At 40.2% G+C, this 22,950-nt stretch overlaps 1 protein-coding gene and 1 long non-coding RNA gene across 8 annotated transcripts in view; one reads left to right on the top strand and one right to left on the bottom strand.

The window, feature by feature from the left end:
* The window catches only part of Xpnpep3 (X-prolyl aminopeptidase 3), a 52,130-nt gene that overhangs the window by 11,698 nt on the left and 17,482 nt on the right, over positions 1-22,950 (bottom strand). For 6 of the 7 annotated variants that reach the window (XR_003714205.1, XM_028789858.1, XM_028789863.1 and 3 more), the window contains exons 3-7: positions 15,313-15,720; positions 12,825-13,027; positions 6,799-6,861; positions 5,593-5,706; positions 1,496-1,581 (exon numbers count right to left, since the gene is read on the bottom strand). Coding sequence is in view for 6 of the 7 variants with exons in the window: in XM_028789858.1 (XP_028645691.1) it covers positions 1,496-1,581; positions 5,593-5,706; positions 6,799-6,861; positions 12,825-13,027; positions 15,313-15,720 (874 nt within the window). In the remaining variant the exon portion in view is untranslated. Of the gene's footprint in view, positions 1-1,495; positions 1,582-5,592; positions 5,707-6,798; positions 6,862-12,824; positions 13,028-15,312; positions 15,721-19,576; positions 19,640-22,950 lie in introns of those variants that run through there. The other variant, XM_028789861.1, reaches the window with a different exon arrangement.
* Positions 19,865-22,950, top strand: part of LOC114640822 — a 5,285-nt gene continuing 2,199 nt past the window's right edge. The window contains exon 1 of the long non-coding RNA XR_003714206.1: positions 19,865-20,046. This is a non-coding gene — a long non-coding RNA (uncharacterized LOC114640822). The remainder of the gene's footprint in view (positions 20,047-22,950) is intronic.

The following is a 22,950-nucleotide window of genomic DNA, read 5'->3' as shown; positions in this document are numbered from 1 at the left end:
CTGGAACTCACTCTGTAGACCAGGCTGGCCTCGAACTCAGAAATCCGCCTGCCTCTGCCTCCCGAGTGCTGGGATTAAAGGCGTGCGCCACCACCGCCCGGCGGCTCATTGTTTCTTAAAAGACTACATGGTGTGGCTGTATGTCCTGGTAGTAGAGCAGCTGCCTAACATGAAAGCAGTCAGCTCTAGCCCATCATGTTTGTTGCCATTGTATGCAGATAAAACTGGCTTTACACTGCAAAGCACTGAGGAGGACTAGACAGTACCTGCTGGAGAGAGGGCCTGCTGAAGAGGACTCAGCTTTTGCAGAGGACCTGAGTTTAGTTTCTAGCACTAAAACAGAGAACTAATTAAAATCATCCAAAAACTAAATTTAAAAAATGAAGAGAGGGCTGGAGAGATGGCTTAGAGGTTAAGAGCACTGACTGCTCTTCCAGAGGTCCTGAGTTCAATTCCCAGCAACCACATGGTGGCTCACAACTGTCTGTGATGGGATCCAATGCCCTCATCTGGTGTGTCTGAAGCCAGCTACAGTGTACTCATATACAAAAATAAATAAATAAATAATTATTAAAAAAAAAAATGAAGAGAATAGCTTCAGCCTGAAAATCCCAACCACTAAATTTACCCATTATACTTATTTTAAGATTTCCATGGGCTGGAGAGGTGGTTCAGTGGTTGAGAGCATTGGCTGCTTTTCCAGAGGACCAAGGTTTGATTCTCACTGCCCACATGAGGGCTCACAGTCTACAACTCCAGTTTAAGGAGATCCAATGCTCTTTTCTGACTTCTATGGGCTATACACATATGGCGCCAATACATGCAAGCAAAGTACCCATACACATAAATCAAAAATACATACATACATAGATCATATTAAAAAATAAGATTTAGATTTTTTGCCTATAGTGGATACTTTCAAGTACCTTAGAGTTGTTTTTAATATTTTATTGAAATTTTATAATCATTATCTGTGATGTGTTAACCCAATAAAGATATTCTACCACATCTTGAATAAAGTTTGGAATTAGAAGGAAAAAAGCAACAAAGAAAACCACAACTTGGGGGCTGTAGAGGTGGCTCAGCCGTTAAGAGCACTAATTTCTCTTCTGGATGTTCTGAGTTCAATTCCCAGCAACCACATGGTGGCTCACAACCATCTATAATGGGATCCGATGCCCTCTGCTGGTGTGTCTCATATACATAAAATAAATAAGTCTTAAAAAAAAAAGAAAGAAAACCACAACTACATATATGAAAACAAAGTGCATATGGTTCATGTGTTAAGTCTTTCTATGTGCCTTACTATGCTACGAAATGAAGAAAAAGCTAACCTGCCCCAAACAAAACAAACAAACAAACACACACAGTAAAAGAGCTTTGTAAAGACAGGAAATTTGACCTATAGTCTCTTGGGCCATTTGTTCCAGATACTACCATACACTACCTCAAATCTCAAGATGCTATAGAGCATGTTACTGTGTAGAATCCCTACCTGCCATTGACGGGCCATGTCCGAGTGATGTCACTCACATAGCAGGAAGATTCACAACCTCCATCAAGAAGCACCATTTCACCATCCTGGAAAGACAGGGGAGGAGGTAGCAATCTCACAACTGCCAGCTGTTTCTGTTCATCTTAAATGTCTATGGGCACCAGAGAGATGGCTGGTAGGTATGAGCACTTGAACACTCGTTCTTGCAGAGGAGCTGGGTTTGGTTCCTAGCACAAGGTGGTTCCCAACCATCCTTATATCTAGTTCCAGGGGATCTGATGATCTCCTGTAACCTCCATGGGTCCATGCAAGCAAAACACTCACACCCACCCAGCCATGCACCAACCCAACCATGTGCAAGCATGCACGCACACATACATAGTCTCGGGCCAGTAGGATGGTTCAGTGAGTAAGGATGCTTGCTGTACAAGCTTGAGAATCAAAAGTTCCCTGGAGTCCACATAAAGATGGGAGGAGAGGACTGATACCACAAAGTTGTTCTCTGACCACCACACATGTACCTATCTACACACATATCATATACACAGTAAAAATAACATCAGGAAGGCCTCCTAGTCTATTATTTGTTTTTGGAGACAATTTTACTGTATGGTTTTGGTTTGCCTGGAACTTGCTATGTAGGAAGACTGACCTTGAACTCAGAGAGACCCACTTGCCTCTGCTTCCTGAGTGCTAGGTTAAGGATGTGTGGCACCACTCTCCATTATTTTATTAAACCAAACAAACCCCAATCTTTTAGGGAAGAGTAATCTGAAATTCCTTCTTTCAAAAGAGACATCATTTAGGTCCTGGAGAGACAGCTCAATGGTTAAGAATACTGAATGCTCTTGCAGAAGACCCAGGGTTGATTTCCAGCATCCATGTGGTGGCTCACAACCATCTGTAACTTCTTCAGTTCCAGGGGATCTGATGTCTTCTTCTGGCTTCTAGGGGAAGCCTGCTTAACCCTATGACCTTCAGTGTTGGTTGCCTCTTGAATTTCTGGGAACAGAATAGTTTATTTAAAATGCCAGCTGAGGCAGAGAAAGAAGTGGGGAGGGTGGTGCTAGCAGTTCGAACAGCTAAGAATTCTTAAAGGGCCAGTTGACTAGCAACTGAGGATCCTTTTAAAGGCCAGGTACACAAGATAAATCATACTACACACACATGCAGACACCCATACACACCAAACCGTCCACCCCATTAAAAAAAAAAAAGATTAGGAAGCACTCTTAACTGCTGGGACATCCCTCTAACCCCAATGTTATTATTACTACTAATAGTAAGAAAACTATGTATGTTAGTTAGTATCCACTTCCTTACTTAAACACAATTACTCTTAGCCTCTTTTCTCAGGGTCTCAGTGTATAGCTCTGCTAGTCTGGAACTTGCCATGTAGACAATGTTGGCTAAGAACTAACACAGATTCACTACTTAGCCTCTTAATTTTAGCATTTCTTGTCTGCTGCCATAATACATGTGGAAAAGAAGAAAACTTTGTACTTGCCCTGATCTATTCATACACTTAAGAGATAGGGTGTATTTTTGTCACATGTAAATAAAAACAAACTCTGGCATAAAAATGATGGTATTTACAAGTAATGACAACTTTAAAGAATAGAAATGGCAATAGATGGATAAACTCCCTGATAAATGGCAAATTGGCTCTGGATACACATTTTATAAAATGCCATACAAGCTCAGCTGGTCTGTTTATTTCTTAAAGAAACTGTCGCCAGAGCGTGTTGGTACAAGTCTTTAGATCCTGCACCGGCAGGTAGATCTCTGTGAGTTCAAGGTTAGCCTGGTCTACATAGCAAGTTCAAGAAGAGCCAGGGATACACAGAGAAACTCTGTCTAGAGAAAAACAAAGCAAAATAAAAACTGTCCAGTGAAATCTATTTTTGAGAAAAGATGTATTAATTATGATTATGAAGCAGATTTAGACATGACTATGACTTAGGTAGAATATACAAAGTGGCAGAAAAATGTATAAAGTTGTCTCAGGAAAATAAACCTAATTGATGTAATCACTTTCTAAGTTTTTGGTATTATCAAAGATGCAAGTATGTGTGTCTTTCAGCCCAGAAATTCCACGAGTGTGTGTCTCTTGGATACACTTATTATCATACATGCCAGGACAAAGACAAGAACTTCCAAAGAACACTGTTTATAACATTGTGAATTTGGAAATAACATGTAAATGTCTATTATCACATAAAGAAATTAAGCAAAAAGTTCATAGTATTAAAGTCACTTAAGTCAGGCAGTGGTGGCTCACACCTTTAATCACAGCACTTGGGAGGCAGAGGCAGGTGGATTTCTGAGTTTGAGGCCAGCCTGGTCTACAGAGTGAGTTCCAGGACAGCCAGGGCTACACAGAGAAACCCTGTCTCAAAAAACCAAAAACCAAAAAAAAAAAAGTCATTTAAACATAACAACTATGTTTGTATAGTACAGATCAGTGTTAGAGCACCTGTGGGACCTCAAGCTTCATCCCTAGCACCACAAACAACATAAAACCCCCAAAAGACTGCATATACCTGTAGAACCAGCTACTCTGAGAAGGTTGAGACAGGATAACAGCTTAAACCTAGGAGTTTGTAGACAGCCTAGGCCACAGGTTAGACTTGTCTATTTAATCCTACCTATAAACTCTAGTACTTAAGTAATATTTTAATGAAAAAAATGTTATCTTTTTAAATAAAAAATTAAAATGCTGCAATGTTTTGATTTTTATGAATTTCTGTTTAGCTCAGTAGGAAAGCTGGCTAGCTTTATAATGGCCTTGGTGTTCAAGTCATTGACCATGATGTCAGAAAGTCTCTAGGTCACTCCACTGTACACTCGTGATAGGACAAGAGTGAAAAGGCACATCATATCCTAGTAGTCTTTTTTCTTTTTCTTTTTCTTTTTTTTTTTTTTCCGAGACAGGGTTTCTCTGTGTAGCCCTGGCTGTCCTGGAACTCACTCTGTAGACCAGGCTGGCCTCAAACTCTCGAACTCAGAAATCTGCCTGCCTCTGCCTCCTAAGTGCTGGGATTAAAGGCGTTCGCCACCACCGCCTGGCCCTAGTAGTCTTTACAAATATTAATTTAACCCTTTAGACCACAGTTTGTTCTATATCACTGAAACTAAAATGGACAAATTGCAGCTGTGTGTCACTAAGACTGCTGTCCAAAAGGTAAATGGTTTCAAGTCAGGCATGTGGTGCATGCTATAATGCCATCACTTGGGAGATTGAGGCAGGAAGATTGCTCCAAGTTTGAAGATAGCTTAGGCTACAGAAGAGAATTCTAAGCTAACCTGGGCTATGGAGCTAACGCCACAACCTTACTCCCAAACATTCTGAAGTATATAAAGTTCAAAAGTAAACAAAATCAAATTATGTGTTTATTAGTGGTAAAATAAAAAGAAAACCTAAGGTATGGGCTGGAATGTAGCTCATAGAGTTCTCGCCTAGGATGCACAAAGCCTTGGGTTCCATCTCCAGTATTATACAGAACTGGGCATCATGGAATCCTCCTGCAGTCGGCAATCCTAGCACTAGAGAGGGAGAGGCACACAGGAAGGCTTGGGGTTGTTCTTGCCCCAAATGGGTTAAGACCAGTCAGGACTACATCAGACCTGTCTCTCTAACACCACCACCACCATTCTCACCAACTAAACAAAGAAACAAAGACGTGATCACCACCACTATACATAAATACATAGAAAAAGAAAATCCTGAATTAGTAGGCAGAGTAAACCCACAAAAGGAAAATATCAGCTCAAACGTCTCCACAGGCAAGCTTACACACTGCATTCTGGACACGAACTGCCTGGCTCCACCCAGGTGCTGCTCAGACCCTGCCTGTAAACTATGGCTTGCTAATGTTTAGTGGTTATCTTTTTTATCCACTAAGCATGCATGCTAGTAACTATTCTTACCTAATAGGGCTACTCCAAGGACCGATGAAATAATATCCATTAAACCATTTTAGAAGTAATAAGGTATTTTTTAATGGCACTCCATTTGCAAGGGGAAAGGCATGGAGTTCTCTACTGGGTACCGGGACCTCTCCAGGAGCAGAATGCAGGGGTGCTCTGGTGATTACCTTGATGAGCTGATTATTCTTCACATAGTGCAAAGTGTTGGAACGATTACCGCCTGCAACCACAGGTGGGTAGGCTAAGATGTTGGCACCTCGGGCACGGCACTCAAATTCAAACTGTGAAAACAACAAAGTATGATTCGAAATTTCTGTGGACCTTCCCCAGCCCAGGCTGTCTTCAAGCACTACAGCTGTGCAAACTGTAAGTCATTACGGAACCCTGCCATACTTAACCAAATGGTTTATAGCATCAACTCCCACAATTCTTTAACTCTTCCCTGCTGTACTATATTCTAGTCTATAAATATCCGCTTATATCAATCCTGCTATTCAACTTTACTACATACATGTATATTTTGAGACAGGAGCTCAGGTAGTCCAGGTTGACCTCAAACTTACACTGTAGCTAAGGGTGACTCTGAACTCCTGATCACCATGTATACACTCCCTAAGTGTTGCAATCTGACATACACCAATTCATCTGGCTTCAACCTTATTTTTTTTTTAAAGATTTATTTATTTTATGTATGTGAATACACTGTTGCTCTATTCAGACATACCAGAAAAGTGTGTCAGATCCCATTACAGATGATTATGAACCACTATGTGGTTGCTGGGAATTAAACTCAAGACTTCTGGAAGAGCAGTCTCAAGACCTCTGAAAGAGTTCTCTTAACCGCTGAGCCATCTCTCCAGCCCCCACCCCAACCTTATTATTTAATCTCTTGTAATTTAAATTTTCCATGGTTTTCAAAGTAAGCCCAGAAGATGACAGAGAAAATCTGTAAAGAAGGCTGAGTCCAAAAATACATATAAGGCTATTGTTATCAGTTAAACAACAAAGTACACCTTACTTTTTAACAATATTTCTAAGTGGCTAATTTCAGTCTTGCAAAGAGTCTCACTAGCCAAAATGCTCTGGGTAGGTGGAAAAGGATGTTGGGGAACTAAGCTCCGTCACCTTTGATACTCTCTGACTCTACCTGGTACACACACTCAGCACGGGTCTCCTTTTGCAGTCTTTCTTCACTGGCTCTGCCCTGCACGTCTCTTCAATGTAACACTTTACATGTATAAGTTAAATTAGGATTTGAGAAGGATATACTATCATTTCTGTGTCTGCCAGGAAGCCAATATATGCTACTTGTAAGCCAGTGAATTCATTATTTATTTGCCCCAATGTGACCTTTCCCGCTACTTGAAGCTCACCTTCGCATAAAGAAAGGCTTCATCTACCGGAGCTTTACTGGCAAACATGGTTTCTATGAAAGCCTGCAAAGAGAGGGAGGGGAAAATGAATGCAGTGTCATTTTATCTGTCACTCAAACATTCAAAAGGTTGGAGTTCAAATAAGAAGCACCTTTCATAGCTGGGCGTGGTGGCACATGCCAGGGCCACACAGAGAAATCCTATCTCAAAAAAAAATTTTTTTTCCCAGTGACCCAAACCATGATTGGTTTGACTTACCAGATACACTGAAATCAGTGGTATTTAGAAAACTTAAGGAGTTGGAAAAGTAGATTGGAAGGAAAATGAAGATTTAATAACAGGTCTGCTAAATATTCAGGAGTGTAGTTACCACCTTCAGCAGTGGCACAAATTAGGCTAAGGATGCCTACAGATGAGCTTCTCTCCTTGGTCAACAGGTGGCGTGCTAACAAAATAACTTGTGTTAATTCACAATAATATCTGAGGAACTGTGAGATTACAACTGAAATGAATAAGTGGCTAAGTGACAAGCTGGTGCTGACATAGGGTAAGAGAACATGGAACAAAGAGCTGTCAGTGAAGGAAATGAGTGACTTTCTAGGTCACTGTGTACAACTCCCTTATAAGCCTCTGTAAAAAATGTTTCCTGTTAGTTTTAGTTTTAAAGGAGTGACATTTCTTTCTCACTCTGTAGACATGATCTCACAAAGTAGCTCTAGGTGGCCTGGAATTTGGTATGTAGATCAGGCTGGCCTTGAACTTACAGATATCTGCTTGCCTTTGCTCCCCCACCCCAAGCGCAGGGGTTAAAAGTGCCCCCCAACACGCTCTGCAGTGAGTGAGATTCTTTGCTTTAAACAGCAATGGCCTGATCAGGCTAAAAGTGTGTTCACCCTGATTCACAGAGAAGTGCTGTATTTATCAAAATTAATTAAGAGAGCATTCTACCATATATACCCATAGATAAACCAGGAGTGGAGGTGCATATCTTCTAAGACCAGCATTTAGAAGTCTGGGTAGGATTTTGAGTTTAGGGTTAGCCTGATCTGTACAGTGAAACTCTACCTCAAAAAAAAAAAAAAATCAAGCATGAAAATAAATGGCCATTCCCTCTAATGCCTTGAAATGAAATAATCATGGCCCTCCTTGGTCAAATCAATGTGTACTGAAGATGCACGAATGCTATGGATGCTTGCCTATGTGATACTACAGGACAACAGCATGTCCTTCAGGTAGGGATGACTGAAAAGGCACTGCTAGTAGACTACATGAGAAGGCTGTAGGACCTCAGAAAGATGTAAAAAAAAAAAAAGTTAAGATCTTCTCTCTTAGCAGGCATGGTGGTACATATCTGTAATCTCAACACTTGGAAAGTTTGAAGTTAGCCCATGCTATTTACTGAGATCCTTTCATAAACTAAAGTTCACTTTAACAAGTGTTTATTAACAGTGACTTGGCCAATGATTTTTTTTTTTTTTTTTTTTTTTGGTTTTTCGAGACAGGGTTTCTCTGTGTAGCCCTGGCTGTCCTGGAACTCACTCTGTAGACCAGGCTGGCCTCGAACTCAGAAATCCACCTGCCTCTGCCTCCCAAGTGCTGGGATTAAAGGCGTGCGCCACCACTGCCCGGCCGGCCAATGATTTTTCATCCTGATATGACATCAAAAATGCAGAGAGCAACAACAACAAAAAGACAAGTTGACCTCATAAAAATTAGAAAAAACCTGTGCATCAGGCAGGTAAGACAGCCCAGCAAGGTGCTTACAGTAAAGCTAGACAAATCCCTGGAGCCCATATAAGGATGGGGACAAACAACTTCACAAAGCACGCACATGTCGTGGAGTATTATATGGGCCCACACACAGTAATAAATAAATAATAGAAAAGGACACTATCAACTGAGAAAGAGCAGGCCCAAAGACTGAGAATTTATTTACAGATCTGAGATTAGTGACTAGAGTGTATGAGTAGTTCAGACACACTAAAAATAACCCAACCACTGTAGAAAACAGTATGGCAATCTTGGAAAAAAAAATTGATGTTGGCTTACACCTGCAATCTCAGACCTTGGGAAGCTGAGACAGGAGGATCATTATGAGTTCAAGGATAGTATAGGCTAGAGAGTAAGACCCTATCATAAAAATGAAACAACAATATAAATCACAGAATTATTATATGATCTAACAATTCTACTTCTGGCTGAATAATCATGTTCATACCAGCACTATTCACAATAGCCAACATATAAAAGAACTATGTGTCCACCAACAAATAGACAAATATATGGATACATAAAAAATTATACATACATACATACACACACATACATACCAATCACACAATGGCATAATACTTAGGTATGAAAAAAATTTTGATATGCTGAAAACATGCTACCTAGGTGAAATGAACTACTCATAAAAGGGCAAATGCTTCATGATTCTACTTGTAAGTAGCAGCTAGAATAGACAAATTGGTAGAAACAGACTGTGAAAAGGAAGTTGCAAGAGTCTAGGTGGGGGAGGAAAGGGGATGTTGCCCATTGAGTACAGAGTTTTCACTTGAGATGATAAGTCTGGGTGATGATCTCAAACCTCTGATCTGTACACTTAAATTATTAAGCACCTGCATATCTCACACATGCACGCGCACACACACACACACACACACACACACCAAATATATGCACACATGCAACTGGAAACAATAAGGACAATAATTATAGTTCTAAACTAATTCAGCTTTTATACAGTTAATTAACAATGGTACAAAACAACACAAAACTTGATATTTATAGGAAAGTATAGACAGGATACCTGTCATTTGCCTCTCATCAAGCTCTTCAGGTTACAAAAATCCCAAGGCAGATACACTCAATATTATCTGAACTTAAAGGAATTTACAAAGAAAAAGACTCAATTATATTATCAGATTCCAAAACACTGGCTCTGAATATTAATGTGGAAATGGAAGAAGAAAACTTTGAAGTCTAGGACTTCTTGACTCAAACTCTGGCAAAGAACTCAAGACCTCTTCTTACAAACATGTGAGTGAAAAGGCCTAGAGGTAGAGAACGAGCTCTTTAGACCTAGAAGACACAAGAACACAGTACTATGTAGGCTGCTAATGAGTCTCTTAGGAATGACAAAACTCAGTCAGGATTGTGGACATACTGCTGGGATAAAAATTCAGTTAGTTAAAGATTGAAACGAATGGTGGTGTACTGCTTTGCTGAAGATGTAGGTGATAAGCATATAACATCTGAAATCCACCTCTCTATTTAAAGAAAAAATGCAAAACTTACAGACTCTCCCTTCTTCAGTACTCACTGGGATTAACTACACCAACCCAAATAGTAAATATGAAACAACTTAATACTCACATGGCAGTCAGAACTCACTGCCTATACCAATGGAGACTAAGAATAGACTATACAAGGCCCCGAAACAAACTACCCAAGAGCCTCCACAGTACCTGATAAAGTATCCAACAGAGAGAACAAGTTGTTGGCGAGTGGGATTCTGTATAACTCTTGCCAATTACATTTTTCTCATTATGACTCATCAGGGAGAGCCAATAACAATTTATATTCCTTATCTGGGTGGTGGCAGCACATGCTTTTAATCCCAGCACTCGGGAAGCAGAGGCAGTCATCAGATCTCTGAGTTTGAGACCAAACTGGTCATTCCAGGACAGCCAGGAGTACACAGAGAAACTGTCTCAAAAAATAAAATCCACTACCAACAAAAACCCCAACAATAACAACAAAAATAGTTTATATTTCCAAACATATTTACAGAATCACTTCAAGAATATATAGGGTAGTGGAGGTGCAGTTCAGTGGTAGATGTGCTTAGCAAATCGATGAGGTCTTGGGTTCAATTCCTAGCAATCATCTTTTCAGGGAATATATAAAGAATAAATATTTTCCCTATATTGCCACAGTTCAGTGAGAGAGGACCTAGATTTAGCACATCTGGTGACTTAAAAGTATTTTTTTCTTAATTTGTGTAATGCTCTGGCATCTGTGGCTGTATGTGAGGGTGTACTGCTCTTCCCAGGGTTATGCTAGTACTTAGACATCTTAGATACAGCAACCACCTTGCCTATGAGTACCCCTTTACCTTGTAAACAAACCAGTCATGAATCTTTTATCCTCCTCATATCCACCCCAATTTGAGTCTGTTTACCAAACTTCTGTAGTTCAGAACACTGTACCTTGCCCTAAATTACCCTAGGCAAAGATATCAGAAAACCAGAGTCTTTATCTGCAGTCCCTTTAAAGTCTACCTTAGTCTGCTTTTTCTGTCTGAATATACTTTCCTCTTGCTCCTTCTGCCTCCTGATCAAGAGTTCAGAAGAGGGTAAGATCTCAATGGAAGAACAATGTGACCACTGAACCAAAACACAGGTTGCCTTTGTAGTCGATAAAGGAACTAGTAAGGGCCCTAAAAAGTAAGGGTCCTAACCACTTGGGTGAATGCTCACTTGGGTCACTGTCAACAGACATGCAAGTGCTGTAATAAGCAGAGGTGGACCATGAATAACCAGACAAGGACCCCCATCCAACAGTGATGTATCTGGGTATGCTGCCCCAAGAGTGAGGGTAAACATGTTCCTTCTTGGCATTTACTGTTGTTGTAATCAATAACAGTTGTTTGTATGAAGAAGAAAAAGTAGGAAGGAGGGAGGAAAGGAATGAAGATGGGACAGAAGGAAGGAAGGGAGGGAGGGAGGGAGGGAGGGAGGGAGGGAGGGAGGGAGGGAGGGAGGGAAGGAAGGAAGGAAGGAAGGAAGGGACCCCTCCATATAGGTAACTGCTCTTGAGAAACCTCCATGGCAGTTCAGAGGGCTGCTGAAACTCATGAAAGAAACCCTCTGTCAAGGAACTCAAGGAGACAAGGCTACAGCTTGTCTAATCTCTTGAGATGGCAATCAAAGTTATGCTATCAATGAAAGAAAGAGATCAGCATTGTGCTGATCTGACATCTTGCACTGGGTCTCAAAACTGCCCTGGCCAACAGCAGAGTCTTATTTTTTCTGTATGATGGTATCAGTGGAGTAGCTTGATGATAAAACTTTAGTGGGAAAATATGGGTTAAAATTGACGATGTATTTGATTGTAATAACTATTTCACTATGCACACTGTTAAAGTCACCAGAATCAAATGAAGTTGCTCAATTCAATTCTAATTAAAAAATAAGACAAGGCCCAGTGAGTGGACAGTAGGTAAAGGTGCCTGCCATACAGTTCCTCATGTAAAGGGAGGAGAGAATGAATGTCTAAACTGTCTTAGGATCCCCACAAGTACACTGCAGCATGTGCACACAATAATAAAAAATAAAGAGTCTCATGTATGATTGCCTGATAATAAGTATCAGAAAAGATACAAGAACCACAAACTTTCAAAAGGTCACTGCAACCTTATGCAAAAAAAATATTCCTGTAAAACTTGTCTGTCTAACCTCAGATTGGCACCAACCTTGTTGTTCATTCTTTGGACAAGTATTATTGCTTCAAAATGTTTTGCCATCTTCCCTTTTGCTTTGAAAGTTTTTCCCTTGCCATAACGTTTGGATATACTCACAGCCTACACATCTGTGCTATATGCTATTCTCAAATAAATAACACTACTCTTTGGAGACTTTTACTGAGGCTGACAAATATGTCATCAACCTTCTGAACAGGTTAAATACAGACAACAAAAGCCAGTGAGATGGCTCAGTGGGTAAAAAGTTGCTTGCCACTAAAACTAAGGACCTGAGTTTGATCCCCACAACCCACATGGTGGAAAGAGAAAACTGAGTCTCACTAGTTGTCCTCTGATCCCTCATATGCACCATGGTATGTATGTCCATAAATAAGTATAGTCAAAAATAGAGGAAATAAGCTGGTCAGTGGTAGTGTACACCTTTAATCCTATAGTCCTTGGAAGGCAGAGGGGCAGAGGGGCAGAGGCAGAGGCCTCTGAACATGAAAGGCTTGAGTTTTATTATCTGACAAAGAAATATTCCCAATAGCAGCCATACCTCTGATGTCAGTTTCCCAGCAATTTGCATTCTTTTAATTTCTGCAGGAGACTTAACTAGCCGTAGGCGCTGTATCAGATGCTGGACACTCCGAACCTTGTTCTTGCTCCTGGCTTTGGCTTCAGTTAGAGGCTGCATGTAGTCAGAGTGAAGTTGTGCATGAGAAGGCTTCATCCAGTCATACCAAACCATGTTCGTCTCAGCTTAAAATGGGAAGCCAAAAATAAGTTTTAAAGCAACAGAGGTTGAAGGCCTACTTTAATGGTAGACTGCAGCAGAACAGGGACTAGCACAGTGGTGGAGCACTTGCCTAGTACACGAGGCCCTCATTCCTTCGAAAATGAAACACAAACAGCGTAATAAAAAGAAATATATCGAGTAAGACAAAACTAAAAAAAAAATCTGTTGTGTAGAATCCTAAAGGTTTGAGTGACACTTTATCAAGAATGAAGCATCTGATGGTTCTGACATAAATCACTGGAAAGGTCATTCTCTGAACTCAGTGTGACACTCTGGAATATAGACAGCTTTCTACCACAAAATGTCAATTTTCTTACGAAAAGGACAGATGGGCTTAAAGCTTTATTATAGTGAGAATTATTATTATTATTTTTTAACTTTTAAAGAATAAACACAACTGTTGTTCTTTACCTCCATAGCTGATTTCTGCCCTTCTGAATTACTGAGCATAAAAATGAGTCATCTGCTTAATCACTTGTATAAAATGGTTTAGAGACAAGCTAGCTCAGTGCTTCCAGTTTGAACAGTCATGCATTGTATCTGTCATTTGTTTTGCCGTAAGATCTAAAAGGGTGGTACACTTATCCCCAAAGCTATGCTCTAAGGCTACTAGCGGTTCTCAACCTTCCTAATGCTGTGACTCGTGAACATCTCAATTATAAAATTATTTCCATTGCTACTATATAACCATAGTTTTGCTAATTATGAATCATTATGTAAACATCTGATATACAAGATATCTGATGTGTAACCCACAACGGGGTCAGGACCCACAGGCTGAGAGCCACTGCTCTATGGACTCATAATGAAAATGATGTATACCACTCAGCAACTTTGTATATAATTCATCTTTTTGCTAACAGTGGATCAAAAATGTCATTCTTCACTAAATCTGTAGGGTTGTATGATTAAAAAAGTGTATTGGGACAGAACAGGGGAAGAACTGAGGAAACTCTGATATACCATAAGATACAACTCCAATGCAGGTTTTTTAAAAAACAAACAAACAAACAAACCTGTAAATAAATTTATTAGATTCATTAATACTTTCCAGTATCTAGTACTTTTACCTATCAAACTACTAACATTTAGAATACTGGATTAGCCAGGCATGGTAGTACTTGGATAGCACCTTTAATCCCAGAGGGGTTGGGTCTCTGTGAGTTTCAGGACAGCTGGGGCTATATAGAACCCTGCCTTGGAAAGAAAAACAGTAGATATAGCTGGACTTGGCATGCCTTCAATCTCAGCACATGGGAAGCAGAGAAAAGCATATCTCTGTGAATTCCAAGCCAGCTAGAGCTACAGTGTGGCTGTCTCAAAACAAGTGAGCTAGCAGAAAAGCCAAGCAAACAACAGGAATACTGAAGGTGCTTGGCTGGTAACTTTAGCTAGACTCAGGAACCATGTAACAGTGGAAGAAGAGAACTGACTCTATAAAGTTGCCCTCTTAACATCCACATGTACTATGATGGCACATCTATCCCCTCCATAACACACACACACACACACACACACACACACACACACACACTTAAAAACAAACTTTAAAGAAATGGTGTCTGTGGGAAAGACAGTGAATAAGAAAAGCCCTTTTAAGAAACACATGAGGATTTAACTATAAACGATTAAATAAATTAAAAAAAAATAAGTGTAGGAATATTTTGACTGTATTATGTGTGTGTGTACCATGTTTGTGCCTGGTACCTGCAGAGGCCAGGAGAGAGAGGGTGTTAGATCCCCAGGGACTGAAGTTAGAACAGTTGTGAGCCACCGTGAGGGCAATTTTGTGGATTAAAGACATGCCAAGTCTAGCTTTTAGCTATGGGTGGAAACCAAACCCGGGTCCTCTGGAAGACCCACCAATGATCTTAACTACTGAGTCACCTCTCCAGCCTCAGATTAATTTTGACTGCCAAAGACAAGAAAGGCAGCAATATATGTAAGAAATTGAAAGGCCAGAAAGAAAATGCTTTTGAGCTCAAATTTCATGTGGACTCCACAGGCCCCATACAGGTCTCATCATCTAGCTCCGGCTGATCTTAAACGTTTACAAACTTTCATGCCTCAGTCTCCCTGAGTGCTGGGACACAACACACACCACCACATATAGCAATAGTTTTGTTTTCTACAATGGACACATCTTTTCACAATGCCCAAAGAAATGCTGTAGGAGAATTATTTTAGAACTCTACTGTAGGCCAAGGAAGGCTGGCCTTGGTCTGTGGTTTGGCTTTACCAGCATTACCTCTCAGTTCTGGTAGCAGGTGTTGAAATTCTTCCAGTGGGTAGGCTTCGTCCACTCCAGTTAAGGCTATTGCTCCATCTGTGCCAGATCGAGGGCCATCCCACAATTCCCGACCAGGATCTCTCCGAGGCACAAAAAGCATGGCCTTATGGGATGGTAACTGCTTCCCAGAGAAGCTCTGAAGGACCAGAATGCTATCAGGCTCTTGGAATCCACAGAGATACAGGAAGTTGTTGTCTTGATGGAATGTGTAAGGGATGTCATTGCTCATGTAGTATGTAGGGTTAGAGAGTACCACCACTGTGTGGTCTGTTCCACTGTGCCCTTGTGCTTCTTTGTGGACCAGAGCCATAAGTTTATGTCTTCGAAGTGCATATTCCACCTGAGATAGCCCTGGTGTCACCTCTCCTACAAATGGCAAGAAAAGAAAAGGGTCAATTGATACACTGCATGGCTCTACTGCTCAGTATCTAACGTTGCTACTATTAGATGGAGACATATACGATCATCTCTTTAATTGACGATATTGTACACAAGGAATTAAGATAATCCAGGTTTTAATTTTTCTGCAATATTGTAGTCAAATGTTATTACATTGGAAAAATTGTGCTTATGACCTCATAAGATTTAGTATAGATCTTAGGTTCCTTCTTTCATTCATCTAATCAAGTATTATTTAAAAAATATTTATTTTTCCTGAATGGGTGTTTGCTTGCATGTATGTCTGAGTATTGTGTGTGTGCTGGAGACCTCAGAGGCTAGAAGAAGCTGTTAGGTCCCCTGGAACTGTAATTACAGATGATTGTGAGCCACCATGTGGTGGTGGGAACTAAACCTGGATCCTCTGCAAGAGCAGTCAGTGCTCTTAGGTGCTCAACTATCTCTTTAGACTCTTATAGAACATTATTATGTGGTAGGGACTGCTAGGCATATAGTCAAAGTTTCCCTGAAATTTCAATATATTAAATACATTTTGATATATTATTTCTATGTGACTTCCTTGTAAAATGAATGTAATGACACAATGACACATGACAGATTTTTGTCTGTTCAACATAATACCAAGGTACAAAATAATTGGAATATAGTAGACTTGATAAATGTTTGCTGATGGTCTATAGGTTCTGTTATACAGTTGGTAAAAAAATTTTCTTCAATTTCAAGATCTCTCAATGCCACGGTGAACCTTTCCTACTTTCATTCTATATTCCAAAGCAAAAGAACCAATGAAACGATCACTCAGGGGCTGACAAGATGGCTCAGTGGTCAAGAGTCGACACTCCCTTGTAGTCTTAAGTTAGGTTCCCAGTCCCGCGACAGATGGCTCACAACTGCCTATATCTCTAGCTCACAGGGCTCCACTGCCTCTGGCATCCAAATATGGACAAATGGACACATATCCACACAACTAAAGGATAAAAACTTAAAAATTATCAGAGTGTAATTTACCAAAGCACATCCCTTCAGCCTTCACTTGCTGTTGCCAACAGCCTCACCTGAGAAAGAAACATATTCCACGTTCAAGAGCACTTTGACCTATGGCACACCAAGGACAGAGGAAAGTGATCTGTACTAGCGACATTTCCACCCCAAGGGAACTGGAATCTGATACTTGAGAAGAGGTGTGGGCTGGTTATGGTCCTGTATGTTTCTATTCATACTTGTTCTCTCTCCTCCCTGGTGATCTACTAAGCACACTTCTACTGCTTGTGAACATGGCTAAAAACACACTGCAAGAGGCTCTGTGTCTTTAGAGGTTCTTGCAAGCTCTCCAGATCCCTAGTCTCCCCACTAAACTCACACTGCAGACTTCCAATCTCTGTTCCCAGACTGAGCTCTGCCATTTGTGGCAACTTTCCAATAATATGAACCACCTGATGTTTTCTGAGAGCCCAGTCCATGTAGAGACTAACCACCCCGTATCAACTCATTTAATCTGTATAGTAACTATGGCATTATTAACTCTCCCAGTAGTGACCAATCTCCAGGTGTAAATATGCAAAGACAACTATGTCTCAGTGCTGTGTGAAAAGGTACAAAGTAAAAGCAGACACAGACATAATTTTAGAAAAGAAGCAAACTTCTCTTTACATCACTCTACTGGGGACTGAGATTAGAACACCCAAAAATCTCTGTTTAAGCTGCTCTTGTACTACTTGAATTCTAAAGGGTATATACTTTAATAATTAATTTCATAGAAAAATAAAGCAAAAAAGGGAAGCTTTGGGCTAGGCATGGTGGTTCATATCTTCATCAGGACTTGGCAGGCAGAGGCAGGAGATCTGATCTTTCTGAGTTCTAGGCCAGTCTAGTCCACTGTGAGATTGTATCAGAAAAAAGAAAAATAAAGAAACACATTGGGGCTAGGGAGATGTCTCAAACATGAGGCCCTGACTTTGGATCCTCAGTGTCCATGTAAAGATGAACAAGTTGGTACACACATAATCACAGTGCTGGAAAAAAAAAAGACAGAAGATCCTGGAGACTTGTTGGCCATCCAGTCTAGCTGAACTAACCAGCTCCAGGTGTACTGAGATCTCTGTCTCCAAAAATAGGGCAGAGCAAACACCTGAAGCTGACCTCTGGAATGCCCCTCCCTCCCTCCCTCCTTTCCTTCCTCTGTGTGTGTGTGTGTGTGTGTGTGTGTGTGTGTGTGTGTGTGTGTGTGTGTGTGTGGTGTCTATGACATCACTGGCATAAATGGACCCTCACTTCTGGACAATACCTTATCCATAAGCATTTATAGATTTAGCTTTTTGCTGCTGTAATAAACATCACTGCATTTGCATCCTGGCAGTTTAACGTCCTATGACCACTGTTTTCTCCCTGCCTTTGTCATAATTCCCAGAGCAATTCTAGTAATCAAGAGGACCCTGAGAATTCTCTTTGTAACTATGTTCAGCATACGTAACTCAATTGTGCTTTACTTTGAAACTGTCTAATTTTACTCACTTGTGTAGAACTAAGTATAGCAAATCCTGCAGTATGCATTCTATTAATAAAATATGTTTAGGCCAGGTATGGTGACACTTGTCTTTGATCCAGCACTTGAGAGGCAGACACACATAAAACTATAGTTCAAGGCTAGCCTGGTCTATGTAGTTAAATGTCAGGCCAGCCAAGGGCTACATAGTGAGACCCTGTCTCAAAAAAACAAAAAAAGAAAAATAACAAAACCTTTTTAAGTTAAAAATAGGTAAAATAAAAATTCTGTTCACTGTTATTGATGATCAAAAGTCACTCTGATACAAAGTCAAATGATTTCATTATAATTTTCTGTGAAACTTGGATTTAACTAGGTCTTGGCGAATTGTCTGAAATCTGACATGTTCCACACTCTATACCCTAACCTCTACCCTGAATAGATGTTTTACCAAACAACTTTGAAATGTTCTGCCAAGTTCCTACATAACCAAAAACCCTTGGAACACCCCCTAGCCTTGCAGTTTTTTGGGCTATATAAGCCCCACTTTTTCCTATGTTCAATGCTATTCTTAACCTTTCTAGAGCCCCGTCCGACTGAAAATAAAACTTGCTTAATTTGACCAAAGAATTTGGGTAATAGTGTTTACTTTCCTTCAGCCAGATTAACAAAGATCTTGTCCCCATATTTTTTCCTTCTGAGATGGAGCCTCCCAAGTCTCCTAGAACTACTGGGCATAAATATGAACTTTGTACCAGAGCTAAAGCACAGCTTGACTCTTTAATAACTATTCATGTTAAGTCTGCCATTGTTACACAACATTGGAAGTTTCCTAGTTATCCAAGCAGCAAATGTGTGTGGGCTCATGTGTGCGTGTGCCTGTGTGTATGTGCATGTGTATGACGGGAAAGCAAGGTTTGAGGAGCAGAGTGGCAGCTCACTGCAGCAGGGAGGTCTGAGAACCGGCTGGCCTGTTCTACTTCCATAAAAGCAGATACTGGTTATAATTTTAACTCCTAATTCTGCTGCGTTTATCTCTAAGAGCTGAGATGACAAACATGTATCACCACACTCAGTTTTCAGGGTTCTGGGGACTGAAACCAGGTTCTCAGGCATGCTAGGCAAGCATTCTACCAATTGAGAGATAGCCCCAGCCTCATTTAAAGCATTTGCTTATGAAATCTAGTTTCATGAGAATGATTATTTTAAGGTTTTTAAAATATTGGCTGTATTTTTCCAAGTCTAGTAACTATCAACAATTTGGAATGATCATTAGCTAAATGCTTTCAAACTCCCCAAATTTCATAACAGTAAAGTAATAAATCATAAGAGAATGCTTACATAGGAAAGGTATCTTTTCTTTTCATCTGGTGGGGAGAGTGGAAAGCATGTAAAGGAATGAACTTTGTACTCTATTAGTAAGCTTGGCAGTTACAAAGGCCTTTGATCACAGAACAAACAGTTCATCTGGCCTGGATTTCTTCAGATAAAACTGTTGTTATGTCTGAGTAGGCATGCTGGCACTTTATGAAACTGTAAATGATTAAGGATTAAAGTTGGCATTTGATCTTGTGGAATCAATTAAAGACAGAGGGGCCCTTCTAACAACTTTGCTGAACCAATCAAAAGACTAGAAGTCTCACAATCAATTCTAAGACTGCTGCCAAGAAGGAAGTTCCTTTAAGACATTTAGTGGTGGAGAGCAAGAAGATTGTTCTTCATGTTTTGTTAGTCAAGCAGAAAACTCAGAGAGAAAAGAGCAATAAAGACTGAAAATGGCTGGAAAGATGCAGATTTTTGCTGTACTCTAGGTATGTAGTTTAATTATTTCTGAAAACTAACTAGACTGATATTTTAAGGTGGTCTATTCCAAAAAGAATTGTTTAATATTAGGTAGTTTTTACTGTATACAAAGTAGTTTATGAACTGATTCACAGACAGGAAAGAGAAACTATTTTGTGTTCCCTTTGTAATGTGAGACATGGGCTTCTGAAAAATGAAATAATATTCAAGTAGACTTCATTTGCATGTATTGAGCAAAACAAGTAATAGAAAGGGCACATACCATACAATTCACTTATAGGGCAACATAACAGGCATTTTGATCTTGAAACCAGAGGAATGGATTCCTATGGAAGTGGGGGGATCATCACAGCAGAGCATGAGGGAACTGTCTAGAGTACTGAATGTGTGTGTCTGTCTGCCACAGTGTATATGTGGAGGTCACAGGCCTCTGGGTTTCTGTCTTTACCTGCCACCTTGTTTGAGACAGGATCTCCTGTCTGCTGCTGCTGGGCTAGCTGGCCCATGAGCTGTGGCAACACATGCGCAGTACTGTCTCTGGCTTTTGACATGTGTTCTGGGCCTTCTGCTGTGAAGCAAGTACTTTACCCACTGAACCATCTCTATCCTGCTCCTTTTTATTTTTTAAACAAGTCTCAAATAGCCAGGTTGGCCTCAAACTTACTGTGTAGCTGAGGACCTTGAACTTCTGATTCTCCTGAATACAAATTTTAAAAGATAATACAATGTCCTATATATTGACCAAGTTCTAGGTTACACTCATGGCTTTTTTTGCCAGAACATACTTAATTATAGATTTGTACAACTCACTGGACATATATTTTATCTGACTAAAAACATACATTGCCCTCTAAACATTTTTATATTAAAGGGACACATTTCAGGGCTGGGGATAGAGTTCAGCATAGACTATTTCTTTAACATGAGCTAACGTATACCATTACACCTCAGTATACCACCCTTAAAACAGTAACAACAAAAACACATTTAAAAAACAAAACAAGCCACGCAGTGGTGGCGCATGCCTTTAATCCCAGCACTTGGGAGGCAGAGGCAGGCGAGTTTCTGAGTTCGAGGCCAGCCTGGTCTACAGAGTGAGTTCCAGGACAGCCCGGGCTACTATACAGAGAAACCCTGTCTCGAAACAAAACAAAACAAAACAAAACAAAACAAAAACCAAAAAAAAAAACCAACCAACCAAAACCCCCAAAACCCCCAAACTCAATTGTATTTCTTTTTATATAGTAAGAGAGACTGAAAATATTACTAGATTAGTATTTGTCTTAAGTGTTATGGACTAATGTGTGGCTAAAAATATAGGCTGGGGATATAGCTCAGTGGTAGAGCACTTGGATAGTATTAGCATGCATGATGGCCCTAGCCAATTCCTCAGTAGCACCATGAAAGGAAAGGAAGAGGCAAATTTTGGTGTGTTGGAATCTTAGTTTAGCAAATCACTCAGTAACTTGGGAAGAACCTCAGTTTCCTCATCTATAAAACAAAAAAAATAGAGGCTAGAGAGATGGCTCAGTGATTAAGACCACTGGGTGCTCTTCCAGAGGTTCTGAGTTCAATTCCTAGCAACCACATGGTGGCTCACAATCATCTTTAATGGAATCTGATGCCTTCTTCTGGTGTTCATGAAGACAGAGCACTCATATATGTAAAATAAATAAATAAATCTTTTTTTTTTTTTTTTTTGGTTTGGTTTGGTTTTTCGAGACAGGATTTTTCTGTGTAGCCCTGGCTGTCCTGGAACTCACTCTGTGGACCAGGCTGGTCTCGAACTCAGAAATCTGCCTGCCTCTGCCTCCCAAGTGCTGGGATTAAAGGCTTGTGCCACCACCACCCGGCTAATAAATCTTAAACCAAACAAAACCAAATAATAAATAGTATGCACTTCACAAAGTTGTCAGGAGAAAAAAGTTGCCAAAATACAACAATAAACACAATGTAAGTACAAGCTATAATTATTACCAAAAATTAAGAATTTACAATTGCTAGCTGTGTGGTAGAGCAAACGAGTGATACCAGCACATAGAAAGTTGAGAAAGGAGAAAACTTTTGAAGTCAACCTGGGTGGGCTACCTGTTTCAAACTCAAAAATGACAGTAGATCAGGCATGTGTGGTTCTGTATTTCCAGAACTTAGAGGTAGCAGGATTTGGAGAACAAGGTTATCCTTATGCTACATAGCAAGTTCAAAGTCATTTTAGCCAATATAAAACCAAACCCAACCCAACCCAACCCAACCCAACAAATACTACACTTGAGAGGTTGTTACCATGGTAATGCAATGGCTGGTCAGACTTTGGAAGAGGAACATTTATATGGAAAATCACTATTCACATCCAAGTAATTAGGTACATAGAAGTTTCAGGTCTTTGATTTTCTCATCGAACAGCAACAAGTCAGAAGTGATCATTCAGAGGTAGGCTGGTCAGGTTTTCCCTACACCCCCACCCTCTCATCTTAACAGAAGTCACAGTCATCTTGAAACAGAAAATTTCAATTGAGAAAATGCCTCCATAAGATTGATGTATAGGGCTGGAGAGTTGACTCAGCATGGTGCTAATCCTAGCACTTGGGGAGCTGAAGTAAGGAAGTCACTAATGAATTCCAGGTCAGAAAGGGCTACATAAAGGATTGTGTCAAAAGCAAACACCATTATTTATTTCCCTTTCCCCTTTTTCTTCCTTTCCTTTTTCCTTTCCTTTCCTTTCCTTTCCTTTTTCCTTTTTCCTTTCCTTTTTCCTTTCCTTTTTCCTTTCCTTTTTCCTTTCCTTTTTCCTTTCCTTTCCTTTCCTTTCCTTTCCTTTTTCCTTTCCTTTCCTTTCCTTTCCTTTCCTTTCCTTTCCTTTCCTTTCCTTTCCTTTCCTTTCCTTTCCTTTCCTTTCCTTTCCTTTCCTTTCC

The sequence above is a fragment of the Grammomys surdaster genome, unplaced genomic scaffold, assembly GCF_004785775.1.
Source record: "Grammomys surdaster isolate TR1022 unplaced genomic scaffold, NIH_TR_1.0 125852, whole genome shotgun sequence".
Taxonomy (NCBI): domain Eukaryota; kingdom Metazoa; phylum Chordata; class Mammalia; order Rodentia; family Muridae; genus Grammomys; species Grammomys surdaster.
Note: the sequence above shows the minus strand (reverse complement) of the source record. Positions and strands in the feature narration are given on the sequence as shown.